This window comes from Brassica napus, chromosome C9 (assembly GCF_020379485.1).
Source record: "Brassica napus cultivar Da-Ae chromosome C9, Da-Ae, whole genome shotgun sequence".
Taxonomy (NCBI): domain Eukaryota; kingdom Viridiplantae; phylum Streptophyta; class Magnoliopsida; order Brassicales; family Brassicaceae; genus Brassica; species Brassica napus.
In genome coordinates, this window is record NC_063452.1 from 9,202,706 (window position 1) to 9,227,902 (window position 25,197).

Here is a 25,197-nt window from a genome sequence, read left to right on the forward strand (position 1 = left end):
TTGCTATAAAAGATATAAATGATAAAAAAAACATATGAGTATAAATCATCGTTTTATAGACATTAATATTAAAAATGTACAATGTATGCTAATATCATTTAAATTTAATATTATATCCTATCAAATAGAAAAAAAAATATTGTTTGGATTAATAAAATTGATTTATATGTTCGCACCAATTTAGTTATATATGTAATATTTACCGATTTTTAATTATTCAATATATAATTATTATTTCATAATATGTAAAAACATATAATACATAAAATAATTTATATATATAATGTTCATTCTGCGCAAGACGCGGATCTTAATCTAGTTCAAATTATAAAAGTTCAAATTATAACACATACATATACATATATATTTTCATATATATTACTTACATGAGTATTCAAATGTTTATTACCCATATAGACACATTACATGTGTGATAAAAATTGGTACATATCCCATATCTCAATTAAAATGCAGCTGTCTACCAACAAACGCACTTGTTATTTATGCTATAAATTCTAAAACAAATTCATAGATGATACGTCAGTTGCGTGCCTCTGATGATAAAAATATTTAGAAAACAAATTCATGCAGATGGAACACTTAATCTTGAATTTGGTAAAAATATTTTAGTAAGCTATTGATAAACAGAATGAATCTACTTTAGTCATCAAAGTAGCTTCTTTCACATTCTTGTCTTCCATGTTATTAGAAACAAATAATAAAAATTAGAACAATAATTGAAATGTCTGCAATACAGACCCACCAAATTCTCAATGTGCCTAAGAAGTAAGATCCCTACATATATTAATTAATCTCCCACTATTCATCTACTCTCTTTTTTTTTTTTGAATACCAATGTTCATCTACTCTCTCTCTAATGAAACACAAACAATTGTAGAAAAAGTCAAAAACTAGACATGGGATGTTGAAGGATGAACAACCTTGTTTTGTCTCCCTGCAAGCCAAAGCATGGTCCTCCTAGCAAAAGATGGCGTTTTCGTCTCCAAAGATTCCGAATTTTCGCTCTTTTGATTCTCTTCATCGATCCCACTCTTCATCTCTGGAGGATTGCTTTGGTTTGGAAATTGGATTGAAAAGGAAGACAGTGAAGAACATTCTTGATCTCTAACACTAGTAACCTTTTGCTTCTCCTTTTTCCCCCTTAGCCAAATTTTCGACAAAGAAAAGCTCTCTCTTTCCACAACACTTTTCCCAATTCCCTTAACCCTAGTATCAAAACCGCATTCCGACATAACTGCTCTACGGCCAGACAAGCGAATGTCTTTGTCGGATTGTTTCTTGGTCGTAACGTGGACCTTAAGTGTAGCTTCTTGGTCCATAATATACTCAAATGATCCCATTGAAAAACACCTCCTTACATCTAAATTGCTATTACCACTAATACTATTCTTATTGTTACTTCCTTCACCAACATGATCCATGTTCCTAAACTTCCCTAGCTTAACTTCTAAAGGAACAACATTTCCATGTACACCATCCAATTCACCATCCGGGTCGCATGGTGTACGACCCGACCCGAAATGGGTCGTCCCAAGATCATTAGCCTCAGGAACAGGAACCATGTCTCTACCACTCGCGGACTCAAGAACAAGGAGATATGGACTATGATGTGGTGAGAAATCAGAGAGAAGGAGATTGGATCTGCAAAGTGGACAAGTAGAGTGAGAGAGAAGCCACGTGTCTATACAGTCAACGTGAAAGGCGTGGCTGCATTTAGGCAAGAGTCTGAGTTTGTCATCTGCTTCGAACTCGCAGAGACAAACGGGACAATCGAAAGGTGAGATCTTGAGGCCGGTGATGGATTTGTAATGAAAAACAGGTAACGTGTCGATTAAAGACTGGTCAACGCCGTAATCGTGGAGGTGGAAAAGTTGGTGAAGCTGGCCTTGAAGAGCTGTGGCGCTGCTGTTGTCAAAGTAATCTTCTCTGTTTTGGGTTGATGGCATGAGGAGGAACTTGACGAGGATGTGGATGAGACCGGAGATGAAGAAGATGATGGAGAGGATTATGATTATTAGGAGGATGTCTGGGCTGACTTTGCTGGCTAAGTCGAAGCTTGTGTTTGGTTTCTGAGGTATAACTTGTGGTGATGATGAAGGGGATATCAAGCTCATGTTTTCCTGAGAAAATGTCATGAGAGAGATGGAAGAACTTACCAAGAGTCAAGCGTTGTGGTTGGTTTTCTTGAAACTGAGAGAAGAGATGAGAAAACTTTGAGCTCGAAGTGTTTTGAAATTAATGAGACAGTGGTGATTATGAGAATCACAGGTTGGACCATTGATGGTGACAGATGAGGTTTTTTCTTATTTTTTCATTTTCTATTTTTTTTACACCCAAGAAGAGTCTAGTCTTTGAAATCATTTTTAAAATTCCAGAAAATTTTGATCAAAAAAATAAAAATTATTCCAGAAATTAATGGGATTTGGATCTTAGTATTTTATTACCTAAAGAAATGGGAAGTCAACGATACATTTCTTTAAATAAACAGACTGATAATACCACTTTCCTTCATGAATCATAAATGATAATATTTTATGATTTTAACCATGTTAAAGCCAACGGGACAAACAATATAAATGTAGAATCCATAAGAATAAACCAATTTTTCTGACAGCTTAACCTTTGTTTTGATGTAATAAACCTAGTTTGAATTCAAAATACCATTAAGATTGAAAATGACTAGACATAAGGGAATATTTCAAACTATCATTAAAATTTGGGAATGGGCTATTCATGCTGAAATAATATACAACCAAATCATCTAGGGGATGACCACAATGTCATCTTGAAATTTTGCCAAAGATATACGTCCCACTATGCGCTTTTTAGAGTGAGAAATATGAGTAATGTTATAATAGTGTGGAATATTTGGTTGTAGGGTTGTTTCGCCAAATGGGAGTGTGTGTTCTGGTGGAACAACTTGAATTGTATAACATAAGAATTTGTTATTTGGGGAGATGAAGAATGGTGTCGCACTATATTTGGGTCACTGGGTGTGCATCTATCATGCATGAAAGAGTGACCTTAAGGAGTTTTCTCCCAAATATTATGTGATGCCGAAGTTAGACATCGATTGAGGATGATAACTTTTTGGTTTCAAGTGAGTAGTTTCGTTTGTAGATCCATATGTTTATGAGTGTAATGTAAGCGAGATAAGGTGGGTAAGAACTCTGTTCTTAGTTTTCCTTTGTGTAATTCTAGATTAAGAATCCACTTACTTCTTCTAAGGCTCTTCTTCCTTGTTTTATAGTTGAAAAAGTTTGGTGAAGTCAGAAGTGATTTTCTTCCTTACTTTGTCAAAACCCCCTAGTTTGGTGTAAAGAGTTTTTTTTTATTCATTCACAAAGAAGACCTAGGCTTTTTATACACACATTGGCCCTATACAAAATTTGGCAATTGCCTAGACTTATGTAATTAACCAATATATAAATCAGTCCATAACACTCTCAATATCTCTCCTAAAAAGTTGGAGTGTGTAAATCACAATATCCAACTTACAAATAAAAGCTCTAAACTCCTTGCATCCAAGAGTCTTAGACATAACATCTGCTATTTGAGTCGTGGAAACATGTTTAGGAGCAATCACACCTCGTATAATCTCATCACTTATGAAATGGCATTCATTGCCAACATGTTTGTCCGCTCGTGAAACATTGAGTTATTACTAAGATGAATAGCCGAGAGACTATCGCAATGAAGAGGAACAAAAGTAGAACAGTCCATGTCTAGTGTGTCGAGAGGGCCACACAGCCAAATAATCTCACTTACAGTATCTGCATCGAACGATATTCAGCCTCTACATGGGAGCGTGACAGAACACATGTTTTTGTGTTTTTCATGACACCGGAGAACCACCAAACTGAATAAACCATGTTGTCATAAAGTGAATAGTTAAAGGGCATGCGGTACAATCATAGTCGTACGAAATGAGACAGAATATTAAAAGCAAAATGAAAGGTTTCAACTTATCCAAGGAATCTCTTTCTTGGCCTTTGTATTTGAGAGAGAGCTATGCTTAGGGTCAGTTTCTTCAGTAAACTGATTTGGAAAGTGGGAAGTTGACTTTAGGTGAGTAAGTACCGTATGAAATTTAGAAAACTTTCATATCTGTCCGGAGGTCAATCTTAAGTGTAAGAAGCTACTGCTAAGGTACTCCTCTTCTTCAATAAAGGATAGGCAATTGAGAGAATATGGTGATAGCCTGGTTTTGATTGAATATCATTTTATGTGCTTATCTTGTATGAGGTATACCGAAAGAAACTAGGGGAAAATCGCAAGATTCAAACAAAGAACATAAAAAAAAACATTATCTAATAATTCATATCGCAAAAAATTTTAACTTCAAATACACCACACTAATATAGACATAGTAATATAAAAAACGTTTTGGTGTATTATTACTCTTATTAATACTAGGTGTCGTAGTAAACCATATCCATTATAATCAAAATATCATTCTGCAATGAAATAAACGCTGAAATAATTAAATATAATTAATATATAATTTTAATAATTTTTCAGTTGTGTTTCTACTATTTCATATGTTTCATTTTAATTGGTGTTTTAAGATTTTTTTTGCTTCAATTTAAATGATGTTTTCAGATCTATGCAAAATTCTGATGTTTTTTTTTTGTGTTTTTGACCAATTGTATTTTAGTGGATGATTTTTTATTGGTTTGATTAGGTTTAGTTAATGCAAAATGAATAAAAGTTAACAATTTTTCAATAATTGTGCAAAAAATTTAAACACAAAATAATGTGAAGTAGAGGTAGTCAAGTTGTTACATTAATACCACGTTGTTTTAATAATATGGTTATGTCAATAATATTAATGTGTTTAGTAATACTATTTTTTTAATTAATACATAGAAATTTCAGTTTACATATGAATTTATTGTTTAATATGATGTCTTAGATATTAAACTACTAATTTTTTAATTAGCAATGTAATACTATATTGAAACAATATATAAATATTATTTATGTTACATAAAAATATTAATCTTAAATATAAAATAGCAAAATAAACAAAGGATATTAGTTTAAATTTGAATATTTTAAATTAATTAATCATAGTAAAAAAAATCATCTCAAAGTGAATTTATGTTAATAGTTTATTATATTTATTTGTGTAAATTAACTGAAGACTAGAATATTTTGAAATAGTTTATTCTACTATTTCATTATTTATAACAGTATCATTAAATATAAGTATAAAAATGGGAAAATAAAATGTATAAGAAGTAAATTGCTTAAATGTTTCTTCAATGTTTGGTCAACCAGTACAATGTGTTGATTCTTCTTATAGTTGAATTTGATAAAGATTTAACATACAAGTTTTTTTTTCTACTTCAGAATATTTTGTTTGAAACATTCAAAAGATACAAAGCAGGAGGATTTATAGGATATTTTCGGAAACTAAGTCAGCAAAAATAAGCTTCCTTAGAGCAGCCTCAACTGCAGATCCTTTGTTTCAGTATCTTCTCATTTAATGTTAATGCTTTTAATACAGTTTCAATTATGATTTTTTGTTTGAGATGAAAATTGCAAAATAAACCACTCAAAATGATCCATCCGGCACATGAGTATATGCAAGGTTCTGAAAGTTAGCGCAACCACAACGCATAGAAACTGTATTGGGTATACTAAAGTAAAAAAATAAATAAATAATTTTAATTAAAAAAATAATTTGACCAATAAAAGAAAGACATATAGTGGAAAGAAGTTCTAATGTGAAGAGAAATATATTTCTGCACATATACTGCTTCTCTTTTTTTTCACCTTTTTCAATATATTTTCTATTTTTTAGTCTTAATATACTTACCAAGAGACTGGTGTTGGAGGTGTCACATCCTTAAACAGAGGGTCACCAATTTTTTATAGGTAACAAAGACTTTTCATAACAAATAAGCATATCAAATCCAAACAGAGAGCCTATGCTCCAGAACCGGTTAGAACAAGCCACAAAAAGCTCGAAAAACGTTCAACCAGAACAATGAAGTCGGCAAACATGATCAAGAACTGCTTATAAAGAAAGACCTCAGACTTATCTCTAAGAAGAGACAGGGAGCGAAACTGACAACAGCACCAGACAAACCCATCTCTAGAAACAAAAAGTGAAAGAGAACGAAATCGGCATGAAAAAAGGTATGGGAGAAAGAAAGAATTATACTTTAAGGCAGAGTCGGACCTGTATTTTAAAAGGCCCTATTCAAAAAAAAAGAAAACTAGAATTTTTTTTTTCCTATAAACAAAACAAATGTTTGACTAGAAACTTTAGTGTTAAATTTTACTAGGGATCGTTATCCGCGCCTTGGTTTTTGCATTTTAATCTATTTTTGTCTATTGCTTACTAATCTAGCATTCAGTTTTTCAATGCATTTTATCTTCACCATCTCCTCTTGTCTTGTTTACATTTGTTTTCACGTTCTGTCGTTTGATTTGTCTTAGTTTTGGCTTGTGTAATAACTTAACCCTGCTCATTCTTCTTTCATTCTTTATTGATTGATATTTTTATCTCGCTTAGCTCTGTGTTGCCACTAATTTGCTCGAATCATTTTTCATCATCTGCTTCGTATTCTTTTCATATTCATTAACTATTGTCTCCAATCTCTTTAAATCCTAAAAATCCTACATATTCTTTTGTTTATTAAATCACATATTAAATATTGTTGAAACTGTTTATTTATTCTAATAAATCCTTACGATTATAACTAAGATGATATGGATAAAAAACTGATTATAATTTAGTTGAAATTAAAGTCTAAAGTAGAAGTTATTAAACTTGCAATCTTTCTTTTTGTCATTCAAGATAGCTTTAGTCAAATCAATTATATTGATTTAGAAAACTCATAAGCTATTTCAATCCCAAACAACCAAAAAACAGGCGCATTTGTTATTGACGCTGCGACGGGTTTCCTTTACTATAAACATAATTGCTTGTCACAACTGTTAATAAACCCAAATGTGTTTACAAAAGCTACCCATATAAGAGTTTCATACTCATTTCTATTTTTCTAGTCATCTCCTATGTTAGTAGCTATCATAATACAATCATCAAACAAAGGTACATATCTCTTGGTTCCATATAGAATATGCAAAAGGATTGTTTTCTGCAGACTCCATGATCACTGAGTATTATAAATATCAAACTCTGTCTATGGTCTATTTATATGTTAAGGAAATGCCTCGAAATGTAGCTTCCAAATAATGATTTCCAGGTCAACACATTGCATGTTAACCTCCACAATGGGATCAACGGATCTGCAGATACCGCTACATGTCGAGTCGAACGCAGCTACACATATGTTCCCTACTTGTGCCTTTCATTCACAATCTGCAATTCTCCCAAGAACCAGAATCAATGTTAAATGAGGTAAAAGTTTTAGAGTCACAACAGACTTTGTATAGCCAAGCCCAATAAACCAAGCACCCAACGTAACATCTCCACTTGCCTATTTGTGCAGAAAATGCCTTGATCATTATATAGTAGCACCGAGAAGTTAGATGGAGAATGAGGTATGAATGCAAAGTAGACAAAACAGTTAAAATCTTACTGATTATGAGAAACATAAGAAATCATTTCTCTTGAAATGACGTATAACTGTCCAATAGCGTGACATAAGTACTTGTTCATGTTCTCACCAAACTTCCAATTCTAAATGTATATATAAATCTATTAGAGTTATTGTCAGCGCTCTGTTGCGATATTTGTTAGCTAAAATAATTCATCCAACATAATAGAAAAAAGAAACCAACGAAATTGTAAAGCTAACCATCAGCTGAGATGCTTTTGCTGTCCTGACACATTGCAAGCTTAGTGATTTCACTGTCAAAAACAACAAACTAAGCAATCATATACATCTGAGACATTTATTTACAAACGGTTCCTAGCACAGAAAAAGCATATTATTATGTTACGGATGATAAGTTGATGCATAAATACAGTTTAGAATTTTTTTCAACTGAACATTTGTGCCTACTGAATTACCTTACAACACCCACTGCATTGTGATTTTGGCATGTTAAAGCTGAGAATCAACATTGGAGTTTGCGTTAGCATTTGGAACATGAAATATAGCACAATCAATTTCCAGTGTTAATTCCATTGACAATAGTTGTGCAAAAGAACTCTGCTAGTAAAGTAATCGTGATTAGTAATTCTTTACATCTTAGTGTCGTACAATGATATGCTTACCTCGTCGTATAAGTAATCCATGGCACTTCCCTCCCACGGGTAACGTTGCTGGTGCAGATCAATTCCCTCCACCTCTTACTCATCATTAGGATGCTCTGCAATATACCCTCTGTAAGGTTCAAATTTATGTCTCTAGAAGTATCAGAGAAAGAAATATAAAGTACCTCCAAATCTTCAGGAGCATCTACATTTTCTTTATTCAATGATCTTCATTCAACCTAACAACCATCAAAATAAAAAGAATGTGAGGCAAATAATCTTCAAAATCCAAGTTTAATAAATGGAAAAAAAAACTGAGGAAGATAGAAAATGTCAAACACTCACTGGCTTCTTCTTCTTTTACTTCTTGGCTCCCGTGAATGAACTGTCAAAGCCATCATTATTTGCAGGAAAAAAGATTAAACAAAGCAACTGATGAAAAGAAACAAATATGTTTCACAACACATAAACTCTTCTTGAACAATCAGGCAACGGATAGTATGTCTCCCGTGTGACTCAGCTGAGTCCTTGATGGCATCCTGAACGACAAATGTCTTCTTCTTCTTCTTGGTTAGATCAAAGGGTGCAAGCTAAGGATGACCAAAGAAAATTAAAACCACACAGTCATGATTTATCAGGCAAAATAAAAGAACCGATGATGAATTTACTAAAAATGGGGAGATGTAGAGACTAAAGAAGAAAAACCGATTCATGAAACTCAAAGAGCCAATCTGTGTTTCTTAGTTGAGTCATGAACCGATGATTAAAAATTGAAAGCCCTAAACTTCCATTGAAGAGATGCTTACAGAGCAAAGAGGTTTATTGGGCTTTTTTTTTATGAATCCCATTTCAAAACATGACTTATAAAGTATTTATTAAATCATTAGATAAAATAAATAAGTGTGGGTCCCACAGAAAAAACCGAAGAAGCAAAGGTTTCCGACCTTCATAAATATATATTTGTTTCAGCTATCAATGTACAAAGAATCCTTTAGCTCAGTGGTATAAATGTTGTTGTTAGATCTCAATAACCCGGGTTCGAGTCACAGACTTGACACTTTTTCACACTTTTTAAAAGTGGGAACCACATATCACTGACGTGTCGCATCAGGAGTGATGCAACTGCTCTATTATAATGTAGATTATTATTATCTAAATTTTATATCTAATATTTTCACTTTTCTTCTATTAATTTTAAAAGGCCCTATTCAATTGTTTGATGAATTTTATTTATTTTAACTGTAATGTTAAATTTATTATTATGGGCTTTTTGCAAAATTGACTTAAAAATCAAAGTCAAACACAAAACCAACCTCATTTTTTATTGGAAATTAGTTTTGCCCTATTCACCCCACAAGTTCATATAATTCACGAAAATGCCATCAATTTTTTTTTCTTTTCGAAAATGACATTTTTACTCTCTCACCCTCATCATCTTCAAGTAATTACAAAATTGCCATTGTCATCAATACCCCAACCACCATGAACAACCAATTTGAAGCTCTTAATTCTCCCAAAATCGATTTACCCTTCTTCTTTCTCCATTCTTATGAACTAAACACAACATCTCTCTCACTTTCTCTCCACATTCAGCTAAAAAAACCAAGATTTTGATTCTACATTTTTTATGGTTCATAGAGTCATAGAAGCTAACGATTCTAGGTGGGTCACTTTCGTTTGAGATTATGTGTGCTTGGAGAAGCCTTATGTGTGCTAAGGACGTTATCTCACCAATTTAAGGTATGAAATCGAGTTTTTTTCTAGATCTGTTCGTCCAGACGACTTCCCAGGTAAGTCTTCTAGCTGTAGACGACTTACCTGGAAGTCGTCTGGTCAATACATAGGTTATTTTTGTAATTGACTTTGAAATCTGTTTTCTGAGATGACTGAAATATAAGTCGTCTGCTTTGGTTTGGTTCCAAAAAAATCTCCAAAGAACCTAGACGACTTAAGTCGTCATAGGTTAGTTTTGCATTTGACTGGATTTTGTCGGAATTTTGACTTTCCTGGACGACTTATTTTTCAGTCGTCTGGTGGAAAATTGAAATATCTATATTTTATTAAAACGCGACGACTTACATGTAAGTCGTCGTAGGTTAGTTTTGCCATTGAAAAAAAAAACTTCAATATTAATTATACCCAGACAACTTACAATTCAGTCGTCCGCTCGACTACTTACATGCCATGTTCGAAAACGCGCTCTCAGCGGCCGATTAAACGCTGGTGAGACGCTATACGGTGGTTGGCCGTGGCGATTTCGTCATGTTCGGCCACAAAATCGGCAACAACAATTTGTTTCTCTTTTTTGAGTTTTGAGAATCTAAAACGATATATTAGATGATGTATGAATGAGTTTAAAGCATAAAAGATGAAATTTTGATGAATAAGGTGAAAACAATGTCGATAGCCGCCATGGAAATGTAGTAGAGATCATAAAATCTGAAAAAAATGGGGAAGACGAAAGAGAATTTACGATTTTACCCTTCACTAAAAGAAAAGGCTTAAAATGGACAAAATTGAATTAAATACTGTTCGAACTCGGGTTTGGTGGAGTGATGCAGAGCATTAGTACCGCTGGTCCTACTTAAAGTTTAAGAGAAGCTCTCAAAATTTGTTTAAATAACCCAGACATTATAATAAAATTTAAAAAATATTCAAAACTAATCTCCGATTAATCGTAATCCCCGATTATTTATCAATTCGCTAGGCCCGGACCAACCGCCCGACTCACGCCTAGCGCGATTTTGAACATGGCTTACATGTAAGTCGTCCAGGATTTTACTCCGAGATTCTGGTCAAACCTCGTAAATCCTAGACGACTTACATGTAAGTCGTCTGACGGAAGACTGAATTGTAAGTCGTCTATATATAATTAAATATTGAAGTTTTATTTTTCAATTGCAAAACTAACCTATGACGACTTAATTGTAAGTCATCGAGTTTTTATAAAATATTGATATTTCAATTTTTCACCAGACGAGTGAAATGTAAGTCGTCCAGGAAAGTCAAACTTCTGAAATAATCCAGTCAAATGCAAAACTAACCTATGACGACTGAAATGTAAGTCGTCTAGCTTTTTTGGAGTTTTTTTTAACCAAACAAAAGTAGACGACTTATATTTTAGTCGTCTGGAAGACTTAGATTGAAGTCGTCCGCGTCGATCTTTAATAAACTTTTGTTTTCTTTGTTCTATGTATAATGTGTTTTATTTTGACTTTTTCAGATGATGCGTTGGTTACATGCAGTGTATGGAAAATGGTTGTTGAAAGATGGATGTTGGAATTTTGTGGTTGATCATTTCAAAGGAGCGAGAATGTTATTTTTGAGTGAAGGTTCGACACATGCTGATTTTGTTGCAATGGCTCAAGAAGATTATAACCTGGACATGAACACATAGTCTGTGGAGTTAACCTACTCATGACAACAGATGGCTCCAGACCTTTCTCCTATTCATGTTAGAAGTGATAGACAAGTTTGGAACTTGCTCGAGATAACTAAAACGCATGAAGTACGTCTGGCTGTAGACGACTTACATGAAAGTCTTCTGGTCAATGTATAGACTTACATGGAAGTAGTCTCAAATTGTTATATGCTTTGACTAGTTACTATTGTTTGTTTCCATCTCTTAAGTATTATTGTTATAGATACTAATGATAATTATTGTTATGTGTTGGAAGAACGGTTAAAATGCTTCTTAAAATGTTGTATCAATATGAAGCTACCAACATTCTTGTCTATTAAGATGAGAAGAAGGCCATTAGAGTTTATTATTGCATATGAGAGATCCAAAGATAAGAGAAAGGCTATTGAAGTCTATTATTTCATTGATTTGTAAATGTGTAAACACATTGTTAGCACCAGTGTTTTAAAACCCGGACCAAACCGACGGTCGGACCGGGTTGAACCATGAACCGAAAATAATCCGGGTTGGGTTAATGCTAAAACCCAACTAAAACCGAACCAGTTAAAAACTCCTATCGAACCGTCGAAAACCCGGGAACCGGCGACCCAATGAACCGGCCAAACCCCGGTTCGTATATAAGCCAAAATTTTGTTAATGAAACAATTAATTTTTCTTCCTTTTTAAGTAAAAATAAGATTTATCAAAGATTAATAAAGTATTGTCTCTCGACTTTTTCTTTTGTCGTCTCTACAGCTCATAAATTACAAGAATCACAAAGTTTAATATTCACGTCAAGATATTGTTTTTGTCTACTTCTCACTTTTAAAAAAAAATTCTTCCATGATCACTTCTTTTGAAGACTTTAAATAATTGAAACATTTTCGTTTCTGAAATTTGTATTTCAAAATACAACTTTTACCTAATGTGTATATAATTTTTCTTAAAAGTGATGAAAATTTAGAGTATAAAATCTGTGAATAACGTTTAAATGTGCTTTTCATATTGATTTTAGATTTTAATTGTTATTTTTAAATTTTTCTACACATTGTGACTATTAATTTAAACATTTTATTTGATATGATCTATTATTTTTAAAATATACATATTATTTATAAAATATCATTAAATTTAGTTTAATCTACGTAAACCCATCGAACCCGGTTCAGACCCGGTCGAACCACAATGACCCATGGCCCAAAATATTTCCGGTTCGCTAGCCGGTCCGATTTTAAAAACACTGTTAGCACATGTATTACATCTTGGGAAACATTATTACTGATTTTACAAAAAAATCACAACTAAAAGAGTAGACATGCACATCACAAAACAGACCACAAACAAAACTATTATAGATCATTCCTCTACAAAGACAAGCATGGACTCCACTTGATATGGAAGATGACTTTGTCAGAAGACTTCCAGGAAGCTGTCTAGCGCATTATATTTTAGACGACTAACAGGGAAGTCATCCCAGAAGTCTTACAGATCTGAAAAACCTGCATATCAAATCCAGATCTGAAAAACATGCATATCAAAAAACGTTCAAATGGCTTAAAAACAGAGAAAATGAGTGGAATATTAGATAAATCTACCTTTATAGAACACACAAAAATACATATCTAAAATTAATAGATCTACCTTTAAATGAGTGGAAAATGAGAACCATCTGATTAAAAACCTGAAAAAAAAAAGATAGATTAGTGAGAAAGACATGATACAAAATTGAAAAATTCATATAAAGTTTGGTGTTTTCAAGTCAAAGAGGTTAGAGTGGGTTTGGAGAGTTTTAGTTTGGGAAAAAAGTAAGACCTTTATACAATAGGAATCTACCAAATGAAGAAAAATCAGACATAAAAACTTACCAAAACACTTAGATCTGTTATGAAAGGGAGAATTCGTCAGAAGACTTCCAAGAAGTCCACACGACTTCCTGGAAGTCGTCTGGAAGACTTCCTGGAAGTCGTCTGGAAGACTTCCTGGAAGTCGTCTAGCGCATTATATTTTAGACGACTAACAGGTAAGTCGTCCCAAAAGTCTTTCAGATCTGAAAAACCTGCATATCCAAAAACGTTCAAATGGCTTAAAAACCGAGAAAATGAGTGGAAGATTAGATAAATCTACCTTTATAGAACACACAAAAATACATATCTAAAATTTTTAGATCTACCTTTAAATGAGTGGAAGATGAGAATCATGTGATGAAAATTAATAAGAAAGACATGAGACAAAAACAATAAATTGATATAAAGCTTAGTGTTTATAAGTTCAAAGAGATTATAGAGAGGTTGAAGAGTTTTAGAATGATGAACATTACATTTTTGTTGCAGCCATTTGAGAGGAGCAGAGAGAAAGTGTAAATTTTATTTTATATAGGGAGACAAAAACTTCAATTAGGTTAAAATATTTTTGATTCAGACGACTTCCTAGACGACTTACTTGTAAGTCACCCAGAAGACTTTAATATTTTTAGCGGGAAATTAAAATATTTTTAACGGGAAACTAAAATAGAAGACTTCCCAGACGACTTACAAGTAAGTCGTCTAGTTTAAATTATTTAAGCGGGAAAATAATTTTTTTAAAAAAATTAGGCAGGAATATTTGGACGACTTACCAGCTAAAATTATTCACCAGACGACTTGGAAGTCGTCTGGACCCTAAACATAACCTCTAAACTTAATTAACTAACTAAACACTTCATGAAATCAAATTAAACTTCATGAAATCAAATTAAACTTCAAAAGTGTTTACTATACACAAAAATAAACACTTACATGTAAAAATTTAATTTTTAAAAAAAACTTTCAAGTTTTCCAAAATCTAACCCTAAAAATACATACAATACTACAACATATGTTGCCAAACCCTAGACCAAAGAATACCATGATTCACTATCTACACTCATCTATGTTGAAAACAATTCAGTTTTGTTATATTTTAATTTATATCACTTAAAACTGTTTATAATTACATGATTTTAATTTTTCACTTATCAAAATATTTTTTTAAAAATTTATAAATTATTTTTAAGATCAGCTACACCAGAAGACTTATTTGGAAGTCGTCTTGAAGACTTATTTGGAAGTCGTCTTGAAGACTTCTAGCATCTCAGGCGACTCAGACGACTTACTGGAGCTATATTCGTAAAAATGACCTCTGTTTTTTTGTTTGGTCACAAGGGGCTGACTGTATTTTCACAAGGCTTTTAAGTTAGTTTTGCATTTGATTCAAGTTTGAGTATATGTTTGTATTTAAAATCAAGTTCTGAATCATATTTGGCAAATTTTCTTATTATTATTATCTAAATCCTAACAAGTTATCCACGTTACATCTAATATTTTCACTTTTCTTCTATTAATTTTTTTTCTCTTCTTACATTTATAATTATATATGAATACAAATTAGAAGTGGGATCCCATTAAGTGAGGACCCTAATAATTTTTTTCTTAAGTTTGTGTATAAGTCCTGCTCTACTTCAAAAACTGAATCACCAACAACAACAACCATTCAACCGCTGCACGAGGAGGGACCAAACCGGACAGGCCACAAAACAAGATGGAGAGACAGAGATCTAAAACCAGATCTACAAGATTAGAACGCTAGTGAAGACTAGCACACCGTTAAGCATGATGATCCAAAACTTCTAATCTTATATATTAAAGATAAGTATTCCACATCGGAAATTTAAGGGGATCCTAACTAATGTATAAATGGTTAGAGTTAATCCACTTGTCATCAACTGGTTTTAAGTTGGTAATTCATAATACTCCCGAATCTAACATGCCTCTGATATTATGGTTCATATGCTTCTAATTTAAAACTAATTGGTGACAAATTGATTGGCCGTAATCTTTTATATATTGCTTAAATTCTTTTTGAATTTTCCACGGCGAGAGAAGAAAGAACATCTTACTAACTTGAATTACCCGACATTATGCTTATATTCCACCCATTTTGTTTTAGTTGACGTTTTGGAACCATTTTTGTTTTACTATATGTGATGTTTTCAAAAAAAGTAATGTAGTAAAACACAATGCCGGTGACTTTCTTTACCCTTTATATTATTCTTTCTAGTTAACAAAGTCAACTACTTTACTCTTTACCAGAGATTTTTTTTGTCTGACGTCTTTACCGGAGATGATATGCAGTTAGTTTATATATTCACTAATAAGATGTCAATAGATGTAGACGTTTCGTTTTCTACACGGTGTTGCTTGACCATTTCAACATAAATTAATGAAGCGAGTGTTGATCACGTTCATTTGATGAGGGAGGCCAGTTGCAATCTTGAACATGCTTCCTCTTGTTTCCTCTCTTTAACATCTCTAATTATGTCGCTATCAGGTAGTCATGTTTTTTAGACTTTTCTTCGACGTTGTTATATTGCTTCGGTTTCTTGGCCTTGAATGTCTTGGTTTCTTTCTTTTTGTATTAGATCAACTAGGTGATATCTTGTGGCTTTGTAAACTTGGACTCAGTCAAATGGATTCCATAGAATAGTAGCTGGTCAATCAATTAATCAGTCTTATGGTTAGTAGTATATAAGCAGGGTGGGTATGAATGCATGACCTTATAAACCCTCACCACCATTCAACAACCAATATCTAAGAGCTTTTCATTTGCGTTTCTTCCTTCTAACCCATGGATCGAGTTCCGTTCTTGAATGTTGTAAAGGATGTTGTGGGTACCTTAAATGAATCCCGCAAACTCTTTCTCAAGAACAAGAAGTTGATGTTCTCGGTCTTGGTATTCCCTCTCTTGCTCAATGGTCTAGTTTACTTGTTCACGGTCCTTGCCATCAAACCTGAGATAACAAACTTGATTCAAGAATCTAATTTGTTACCTATGATGGATCCAAGCAGCCCGGAATACATAGCTCAACTTATGAGAGTCTTTGCAGATTTTCGCCAGTTTGTGGTTTCTTCATACTTCATTTCCACAGTCTCCTTTGTCATCAAACTTTTATCGGTTCTAATCATCGTCCATGCTTCAGCTCTTACTCATAAAGATGAGAACGTGAACCTCAGAGACTTTCCGGTTCTGACCCTTAAATCTTGGAAGGGACCTCTTGTGACCTATTTCTACATATCTCTCTTCAGTCTTGGCTATTGGTTTCTCTTCTTCATAATCCTTTTCCCTCTCCTTTTGTTGTCTTCAAATTTTAGTTCCTTAGCAACCAAGTCGTGGTCCTTGTTTGTTCTGTTCGCATTGTTCGAGTCCTATTTAGCTATCGTTTGGTTCCTATCTTTGGTCATATCGATACTCGAGGAAACTTATGGATTCCAAGCTTTGGGGAAAGCTGCAAAGATCGTTAAAGGGATGAAGCCACAACTATTCCTCTTGAATGTTATCTTCGGTTTATTGTGCTTCGGTTTAGCTCAGGTCGTGAGGCTGGTCGATTTGAGATGGTCGTTTGCGGTTACCTTAACCACCGGTTTGGTACTTGTGGGATCAATCTTTGCGGTGAGGATGTTTCAACTTGTGATTTACACCGTTGCATATTTCCAATGCAAGAGTCTCCGCGGCCAAGACATTGAGTCGCTGAGGGATGTTGAATATACGAAATTATCATCCACTTCTCTTATTGGAGCATTGCCTTGAAATATTTAAAGAGACCACGCGCATAATACGGTATAGTCTCATGAATGGATTGCTTGTTTGTTTTGTGATTTGGAAAATTATTGTTATGAATAATATATGTTTTTGCAATATATATTTGCTTCTTCTTTTGTACTGTTTATGCCACATATGATTTCAAGCAAAATCTCACAAACCCCACTAGATTACTATCAAGTTTTGTTTAAATTGTAGAACAGACCGAAATAATAGTAACTAGATTCTCATCTACACTTTTAAGCGCAAAATTATATTTTATATACAATTTAATTTAATGAAAATAAAAATATTTATTTTAGTTTTTGTTTATATTTGTAAACTAGTTTGATTTTTAATTTTTTTAAGTTAAAATTGTTGGGTTTTAAAATATAGTAATCTCATTTTGTGTTTTTATTCATCATTCACGCATTGGCATAAAATCCATAACTCGAAATCCAAACCAAACCCAAACAGAAAAATCTGATATGTACCCGATCAAAAATGTAAACAATAATTGGATGGATCTTGTAGGGTGTTACAACATATATGAATCTGAAGTGTTATTAATCGAAAATCCGAATGGATGACCCAAAAATGATAAAAAAACAAAAAATTCAAAAAATATCCAAAGAAACCGATCTGAATATGAAGTATAATTATTTGAAACAGAACTATGTACTTCAAAACCACGTGTTAGTGGTCCAGTGGTTAAACTCAACCTGAGAAATCATGGGTTCGAGTGCTGCTGGAAGGTAATTATCTTGAGTGACCTTCGGGCCTAATACGGAGAAACCTGCTAACGTGTGGCAACTGGTGGGATTTACATGGGTGATCAGCAGCCCTCCTGTATGCCTCGGCGGGCTCCCCGGCTAAGCTCCGGTGGACGGTCATTGGCGCTAGTTGGATCCTCTCGAGGCTCCGGATACCAGGATCATAAAAAAAAACTATGTACTTCAAATATTCACTTCCATATTTATTTTTATTTGATATCTAAAAATAAATATTTAGAATTTAAATAATTTAAATACTCGATTCTATAAAAAGTATTTATCTTCATGTTTTGCCTTTTAAATTTTAGATTTTACTTCAAGTATATTCGAACCGAACTGATATAACCCTAATTTGAACGGTTACTTTATGAAGATTAGGATGTCATATAATTTAGAATGGAAACCGATGTGTTATATTTGAACTTGATCCGTACTTAAAAATTTACTAAAATAAGACCTAGGATCAAATCCAAAATATCAGTCCGGAATATGAACGCCCATGCTTAACTTAGACAAATAATTTTTTTTTCTATTTTCTTTGAAATCTACATGTCCATGCCTGTAAAAAAAGAAAATTTTAGAAGAAAACTGAAATAATATTTAGATACATATTTTAATAATATTAATAAATTTAATTCGTTATTTAAACAATCATTTTAAAAAAAATATATAAGATTTTATCATAGTGAAAATAGAAAACATCAAAAAGTTTAAAAATTATTTAATAGTAAGATAATTTCATGTGTGATGGTGTATTCAACTAAAATGGTATAATATGTAAATAGTGGCCAAATTAACTTTAATGAAATGTCTAGAAATAGGTAAAATTTAACTCGTATAAATCATAAATAAGATTAGTTCCATAAAATGTTTATGTTTTAATGAAATGCATAGATACATAGAACAAATCTCAAAAGGTCTTATTTCTGTTGACTCGTTGTTGGGAATATGATAAGATTTTAAGAATTGTTTTAAAGATAAGTTTACAAAATATCTTGGGGCTCTTTGATGGTGGTATCCCCAAGAACTAAAAATGCTTCAAGAGGAGTCTGATATAGATGAATAATTTGTTTGGTGAACCTGAAATCTTAAAGATGCTTTTCTCGGTTTGCATATCAATGGAAGGCGACAAAGAGCTGCTTGCGGCAATCAAGGTTAACCTATGCTGTTGACGCACACACAGAATAAACCAATTGAGCTGTATGTGTTTGGTTATTTTTGAAAATACCTAACCACATCGTGGTGGTCTAGTGGTTTCCACTAGAGGAGGAGTTGCCCTGTTGGTCCAGGCCAGGGATCGACTCCCCTCTAGTGCGAAATTATTAGCTCCACATGTGGCCACGCGGATATGGGCCCATACTTACGGCCCATTTGAATACCCGGGAGAGGATCTATCCGTGGGTTGCACCTCTCACCTGGGGATTAGGTCTGTGTCTTTAATAGACCCGGGTTTAACCCTTTTTTCGTCAAAAAAAAAAATACCTAAAACATTTTGGTATAGTAAATTTTTAAAATATGAAGAGCACAATATTTAATTTTAAATGTGACACTGGAAATAAAATTTTATGGTACACAGTAGTTTCTCATTTTATGTGTAAACCGATCGGCTCCCCACCAAATACAGAAGTTGTACTCATTCCATGAATATGACTCAAAACTTGAAATCAAACACAAAACTAATTCATGTTTTTTTTTTGAATCTTGACTTGCCTATTTCACCTCCAAAGTTCAGATTATTCACGAAAATACCGTCATTTTTTTTTTTGAAAATGCATATTTTACTCTATCACCCTCATCTTTCTCAAGTATTCACAATATTGTCATTGCCATCAATACACCAACCACCATGAACAACCAATTTGAAGCTCTTAATGCACCTTAAACAATCATTTTTCTGAAAATGCATATTTTACTCTATCACCCTCATCTTCCTCAAGTATAAAACAAAAAAAATTATTTTTTTAGACGATTTACACGGAAGTCGTCCGTCCGACGACTTCCACGAAAGTCGTCCATGATTTTATTCCGAGATTCTGGTCAAACCTTGCTTATTTTGGACGACTTCCATGTAAGTCGTTGGACGGACGACTTCCGTGTAAATCGTCTAAAAAAAATAAATTTTTTTGTTTTATTTTTCAATTGCAAAACTAACCTGAGACGACTTACATGGAAGTCGTCTAGGTATAACAAAATATTGATTTTTTTTTAATTTTCTACTAGATGACTTACATGTAAGTCGTCCAGAAAAAGTCAAATTTCTGACACAATCCGGTCAAATGCAAAACTAACCCATTTTCCCTAGACGACTTACATGGAAGTCGTATCAAATTTTTATTTAACAAACAAAGATGGACGACTTCCATGTAAGTCGTCTAGGTTAAAAATCAATTATAAAACTAACCTAAATGGACGACTTCCTAGAAGTCTACCAGACGACCTCCGTGGAAGTCGTATGCGTCAATGTTTAATAAACTTTCATTTTCTCTAAAACTATAAAGAATTTTTAATTTTTTTTTGTTAATTCATGTACATTAGTCAATATTGGGGCTACTGAATGAAGTTTATAACTTAATTGATGATATTTATAAGGTTACCAACATTCATGCTTAGTAAAGTTTCTAGCTAATTGAAAAGACTTTCGTGGAAGTCTTCTACGTTAGTTTTTGTAAATTTGTTAAGTAACTTTAAGATATGTTTATTTAGTTTTCAAAAGTGTTAAGTAACTTCAGGAATATCAAGTAACATGGTTTAATGTGTCTTCTCAGATCATAAGATATACTTTTTACTTATGTATCTAATGAAAGTGTTCTAGCTTTGAACTTATGTAATGTTTTATCTTTTGTGAATTTGACTAAGTTTTCTTGATAATTCTTCTCCCTTAGTTGTAATAAATTTGATTATTTTTTTGTGTTATTGTGTTTTTCTATTGAAGTTGTATCAATAACTTCAATTATGTCAAGTAATTTTGGCAAGATAATGTCGTGGAAAATGAACATATTTACCAAACTTTTTCATTAATATCTCTTCAAATTTATAAAAAAAATCACAACTAAAGGAGTACACATGCAAATCACAAAACAGACCACAAACAAAACTATTATAGATCATTCTTCTACAAAGACAAGCTTAGACTCCACTTGATATGGAAGAAGACCCCGTCAGAAGACTTCCGGGAAGTCGTCTGGAAGACTTCCTGGAAGTTGTCTGGAAGACTTCTTCGAAGTTGTCTGGAAGACTTACTGGAAGTCTTCTAGCGCATTATATTTTAGAAGACTTCTGAGAAGACTTCCCATAGGTCTTCTAAAGTCTGATCCAGATCTGAAAAACATGTATATCAAACCCAGATCTGTAAAAACTTGCATATCATATCAAAAAATGTTCAAATGGCTTAAAAATAGAGAATGAGTGGAAAATTAGATAGACATACTGTTATAAAACACACAAAGTACATATCCAAGTGGAAGATGAGAACCATCTGATTAAAACCTGCAACAAAAAGATAGATTAGTGGGAAAGACATGAGACAAAAATGAAAAATTCATATAAAGTTTAGTCTTTTCAAGTCAAAGAGATTAGAGTGGGTTTGGAGAGTTTTAGTTTGGAAAAAAAATATGAATTTTATGCAACAGGAGATTACCAAATGAAGAAAAATCAACATAAGAACTTACCAAAACGCTCAGATCTATTATGAAAGGGAGACATGGGAGAAGACTCCGTCAGAAGACTTCCTGGAAGTCGTCTGGAAGACTTCCTGGAAGTCGTCTGGAAGACTTCCTGGAAATCGTCTGGAAGTCTTCTACCCCAGAAGTCTTCCAGATCTGAAAACCCTGCATATCCAAATCCAGATCTGAAAAACCTGCATCTCCAAAAACGTTTAAATGGCTTAAAAACAGAGAAAATGAGTGGAATATTAGATAGATCTATCTTTATAGAACACACAAAAATACATATCTAAAATTAATAAATCTACCTTTAAATGAGTGGAAGATGAGAACCATGTGATGAAAAACCTGCAAAGCAAGATAAACTAGTGAGAAAGACATGAGACAAAAACAATAAATTGATATAAAGTTTGGTGTTTATAAGTTCAAAGAGAATAGATAAAGGTTGGAGAGTTTTAGAATGAGGAACATATCATTTTTGTTGCAGCCATTTGAGAGGAGGAGAGAGAATGTGCAAAAAAAAATTATATATGGAGACAAAAATTTCAATAAGGTTAAATATTTTCGATCAGAAGACTTACTAAACGACTTACTTGTAAGTCGCCCAGAAGACTTCAATATTTTTAGCGGGAAACTAAAATATTTTTAACGGGAAACTAAAATATTTTTAGCGGGAGTTAGAAGACTTCCCAACGACTTACATGTTAGTCATCTAGACCCTAAACATAACTCTTAAACTAACTAACTAAACACTTCAAAAAATCAAATTAAACTTAAAAAGTGTTTAATATACACAGAAATAATCACATGTAGATAAAAATTTAATTTTTAAAAAATATTTAAGCTTTCCAAAATCTAACACTAAGAATACATACAATACTACAACATATGTTGCCAAACCCTAGACCAGAGAATATCATGATTCACTACTTTCACTCATCTATGTTGAAAACAATTCAATTTTATTATATCTTAATTTATATCACTTAAAACTGTTTATAATTACATTATTTTAATTTTTCCCTTATCAAAATATTTCTTACAAAATTTATAAATTATTTTTAAGATCAACTATAGCAGACGACTTCCGTGGACGTCGTCCAGAAGACTTAACAGAATCTCAGAAGACTCATAAGACTTAACGAGGATATATTCATAAAAATGAATTCTGTTTTTTTGTTTGGTCACAAGGGGCTGGATGTAATTTCACAATGCTTTTGGGTTATTTTTGCATTTGATTCAAGTTTGGGTATACTTTTGCAATCAAAATCAAGTTTTGAGTCATATTTGGTAAATTCCCCTAAATATAATGTCACTATACAATATCAATAACCATATTGTATGAACCCATGTCGACTTATTATTTGTATTTAAGTCATTTAGAAAATTATATGTGGAAGCTTTTCTCATTTACACTGAAATGATAAAAGAAAACCATGAATCTAGAATAGTAAATCAGTGTTAAACAAGTCAACGTAATATGACAAATATATTTAAAAAAAATCGAACTTAAGAATTTCTAGATTGAAACCTATAATTTCTTTGAGGCAAGAACAACAGCATATTGCTAAATCTCCTTCCTACAGCTGCTGACACTCGAGTTTGGTATCTTTACTCTTAAGGTAGAAAATTTTACTTGTAGAATTAACATCTTCGGTAATATCTATCTATTACTATAAAGTACACTATTCCCTTCTCCTACTGCTAAGTCAGAAAATAGTTCATGGAGAGGCTGACACCTGTCCCCCTATTAACGAGTTTTTGTTGCGTTTTTCAATTGAATATGGCCTTTGCATATACGTTTTATTCTAAGCCCAAGAAACTCATTCGTAAAAGAAGATGACATCTCCTCTTCGCAACCCTAGCCGTTCTGATTCCACTCCCCACGCGATTGAGCTGAGAAACGGTAGTCGTTATGGCACTCAAGCCTCAATACCCACTACTTCATCTTCAATGCTTCTTTGCTTCTTCTTTAAGCTCCAGCAGCGTATATATATAGAGGGTTGAGGGTTTAACAGTCTTCGCAGCCATCTATTTGGTCCGCCTTTAGCATATAACCCTAAATGTCTCTCACCAATATCCGATAATGGCTAAGCAACAACTCCATTTTTCTGAGCTCAAGGCAGGCCGGTGTAGGAACTTCGTTGTAACAAGTCTCCTTCGCTTCTGGGAACCTCGCAATGTAAAGAAAGGTGGAGAGTTGTTGGATGTCGATCTGGTCGTGCTAATGGAAAGGTAATTGAGTAATTTTCTTTTCTCAATTCTTGATTGTTATAGTAATAGATGTTGTATTTTGAGATTAATCTTTTTTTTCATACTGGTTTGGTTCAAATGATTCATTTCCCATTATCCTCCGCCTTTGTCTCTGGTCTTACAATGCTACATCTTTCTCAGTGTTTATTTTGTTGATTTCTCTAAGATTTTAATGTTCAGGACTCGAGGGGTTTCTGATGGTTGCTATTTTTGCTGTACTTACGATACTTTGTCTCTTGCATGTGTATACGTCTGAGAATGTCTCACATGTTACTTTTTTTTTTTGTTCAGTCAACTCTGATCCAGAGGTCAATCAGCGTGAAAGCAGGGACCTTATCCTGATGGATTTTTCCGCTTCTGCAGTTACGACCAGTTCATGTTGATTGCCAGGCAGTCCTGAATTCCTAAGTTCTCAACTTCCAACCGCAGTAAAATTCTAAGTCAGTCCCTTCCATTACATATTTTCTTGCTTATATTTTACTAACTCACATCTGTTTTCTTTAAAGAAGGTACTACGGATACGTTTGACTCTGATGTGTTCGCTCTTCTCATAAAGACATGGAATTGCACATCCAATTTATACTTCTCAAGGGTCACATAAACTGAGGGTTTGTGTTGGGAAAGAGCGTGCTAGAAGCTTTTGGATTGGAAAAAGGAAACAAAGGGAGATAGTACCAATGACGAGGGTCAGTTCAGTGGAATAGTTTTGTGGTGACAAAGCCAGGACAGGCTGCTCTCTTGACCAAATTGTGATATACAACAAATGTAAGATTCTGATAATTCTCATGTACTAACTTTTTTCGTCAGGAAGAATGCTTTTCATTACTCCTCGCAATGACTTCGCTGGGAAGGATCGTGTAACCCCCAAATTAATATTCTTTCCTTATTGCATGATTGAGATTTAGTTTCTATTATATGCATACCAATAATGGTTTTTATTATAAGGATTGACATCTGATGCATTCTTTTCAGTTGTTTCGTGCAGTCTATTACATCAGATGATCAGAGAAACAACAGCTCACATGTGAGAACTGAAACAGAGACAAATGTCTCACCAATGGCATTTTTGGAGGCTCTCCTTCTGCACATCTTAACCTTGGCGACTGGCTTCATTCCTCATCTCCTGCTAATATATTTGTATTGAAGTATATTACTATCAGTCTTCTTCCCAAGAATGTCTTTATTTTTGTTCAAGAAATGTTCTTACTAATCTGTGCTTCTGTTTTATCTCTTAAGAATATTTTGTTTTATGAATGCTTTTCCTTTTTTTGAGTGATAGCTATAAGCACAAGTTGTGAAATATTTTTTAGATGACATGTA

At 33.2% G+C, this 25,197-nt stretch overlaps 2 protein-coding genes and 1 long non-coding RNA gene across 4 annotated transcripts; 2 read left to right on the forward strand and 1 right to left on the reverse strand.

Annotated features, from left to right (window-relative positions):
• Positions 1 to 641: 641 nt before the first annotated feature.
• Positions 642 to 2,521, reverse strand: LOC106374422 (putative RING-H2 finger protein ATL49). Its single transcript, XM_022706083.2, has one exon. The coding sequence runs from the start codon at positions 2,154 to 2,156 to the stop codon at positions 912 to 914; it is 1,245 nt and encodes a 414-aa protein (XP_022561804.2). The 5' UTR covers positions 2,157 to 2,521; the 3' UTR covers positions 642 to 911.
• Positions 2,522 to 15,987: 13,466 nt separating this feature from the next.
• LOC106375908 lies at positions 15,988 to 17,308 on the forward strand. The gene has a single exon (XM_013815923.3). The coding sequence runs from the start codon at positions 16,239 to 16,241 to the stop codon at positions 17,196 to 17,198; it is 960 nt and encodes a 319-aa protein (XP_013671377.2). The 5' UTR covers positions 15,988 to 16,238; the 3' UTR covers positions 17,199 to 17,308.
• Positions 17,309 to 23,195: 5,887 nt separating this feature from the next.
• On the forward strand, positions 23,196 to 25,197 carry LOC106374423. 2 transcript variants are annotated; one of them, XR_001274941.3, is made up of 4 exons: positions 23,196 to 23,859; positions 24,169 to 24,317; positions 24,384 to 24,642; positions 24,850 to 25,197. It is a non-coding gene; the product is annotated as an uncharacterized LOC106374423 (long non-coding RNA). The 2 variants fall into 2 exon arrangements; XR_002659619.2 differs by having other exon boundaries at positions 24,863 to 25,197.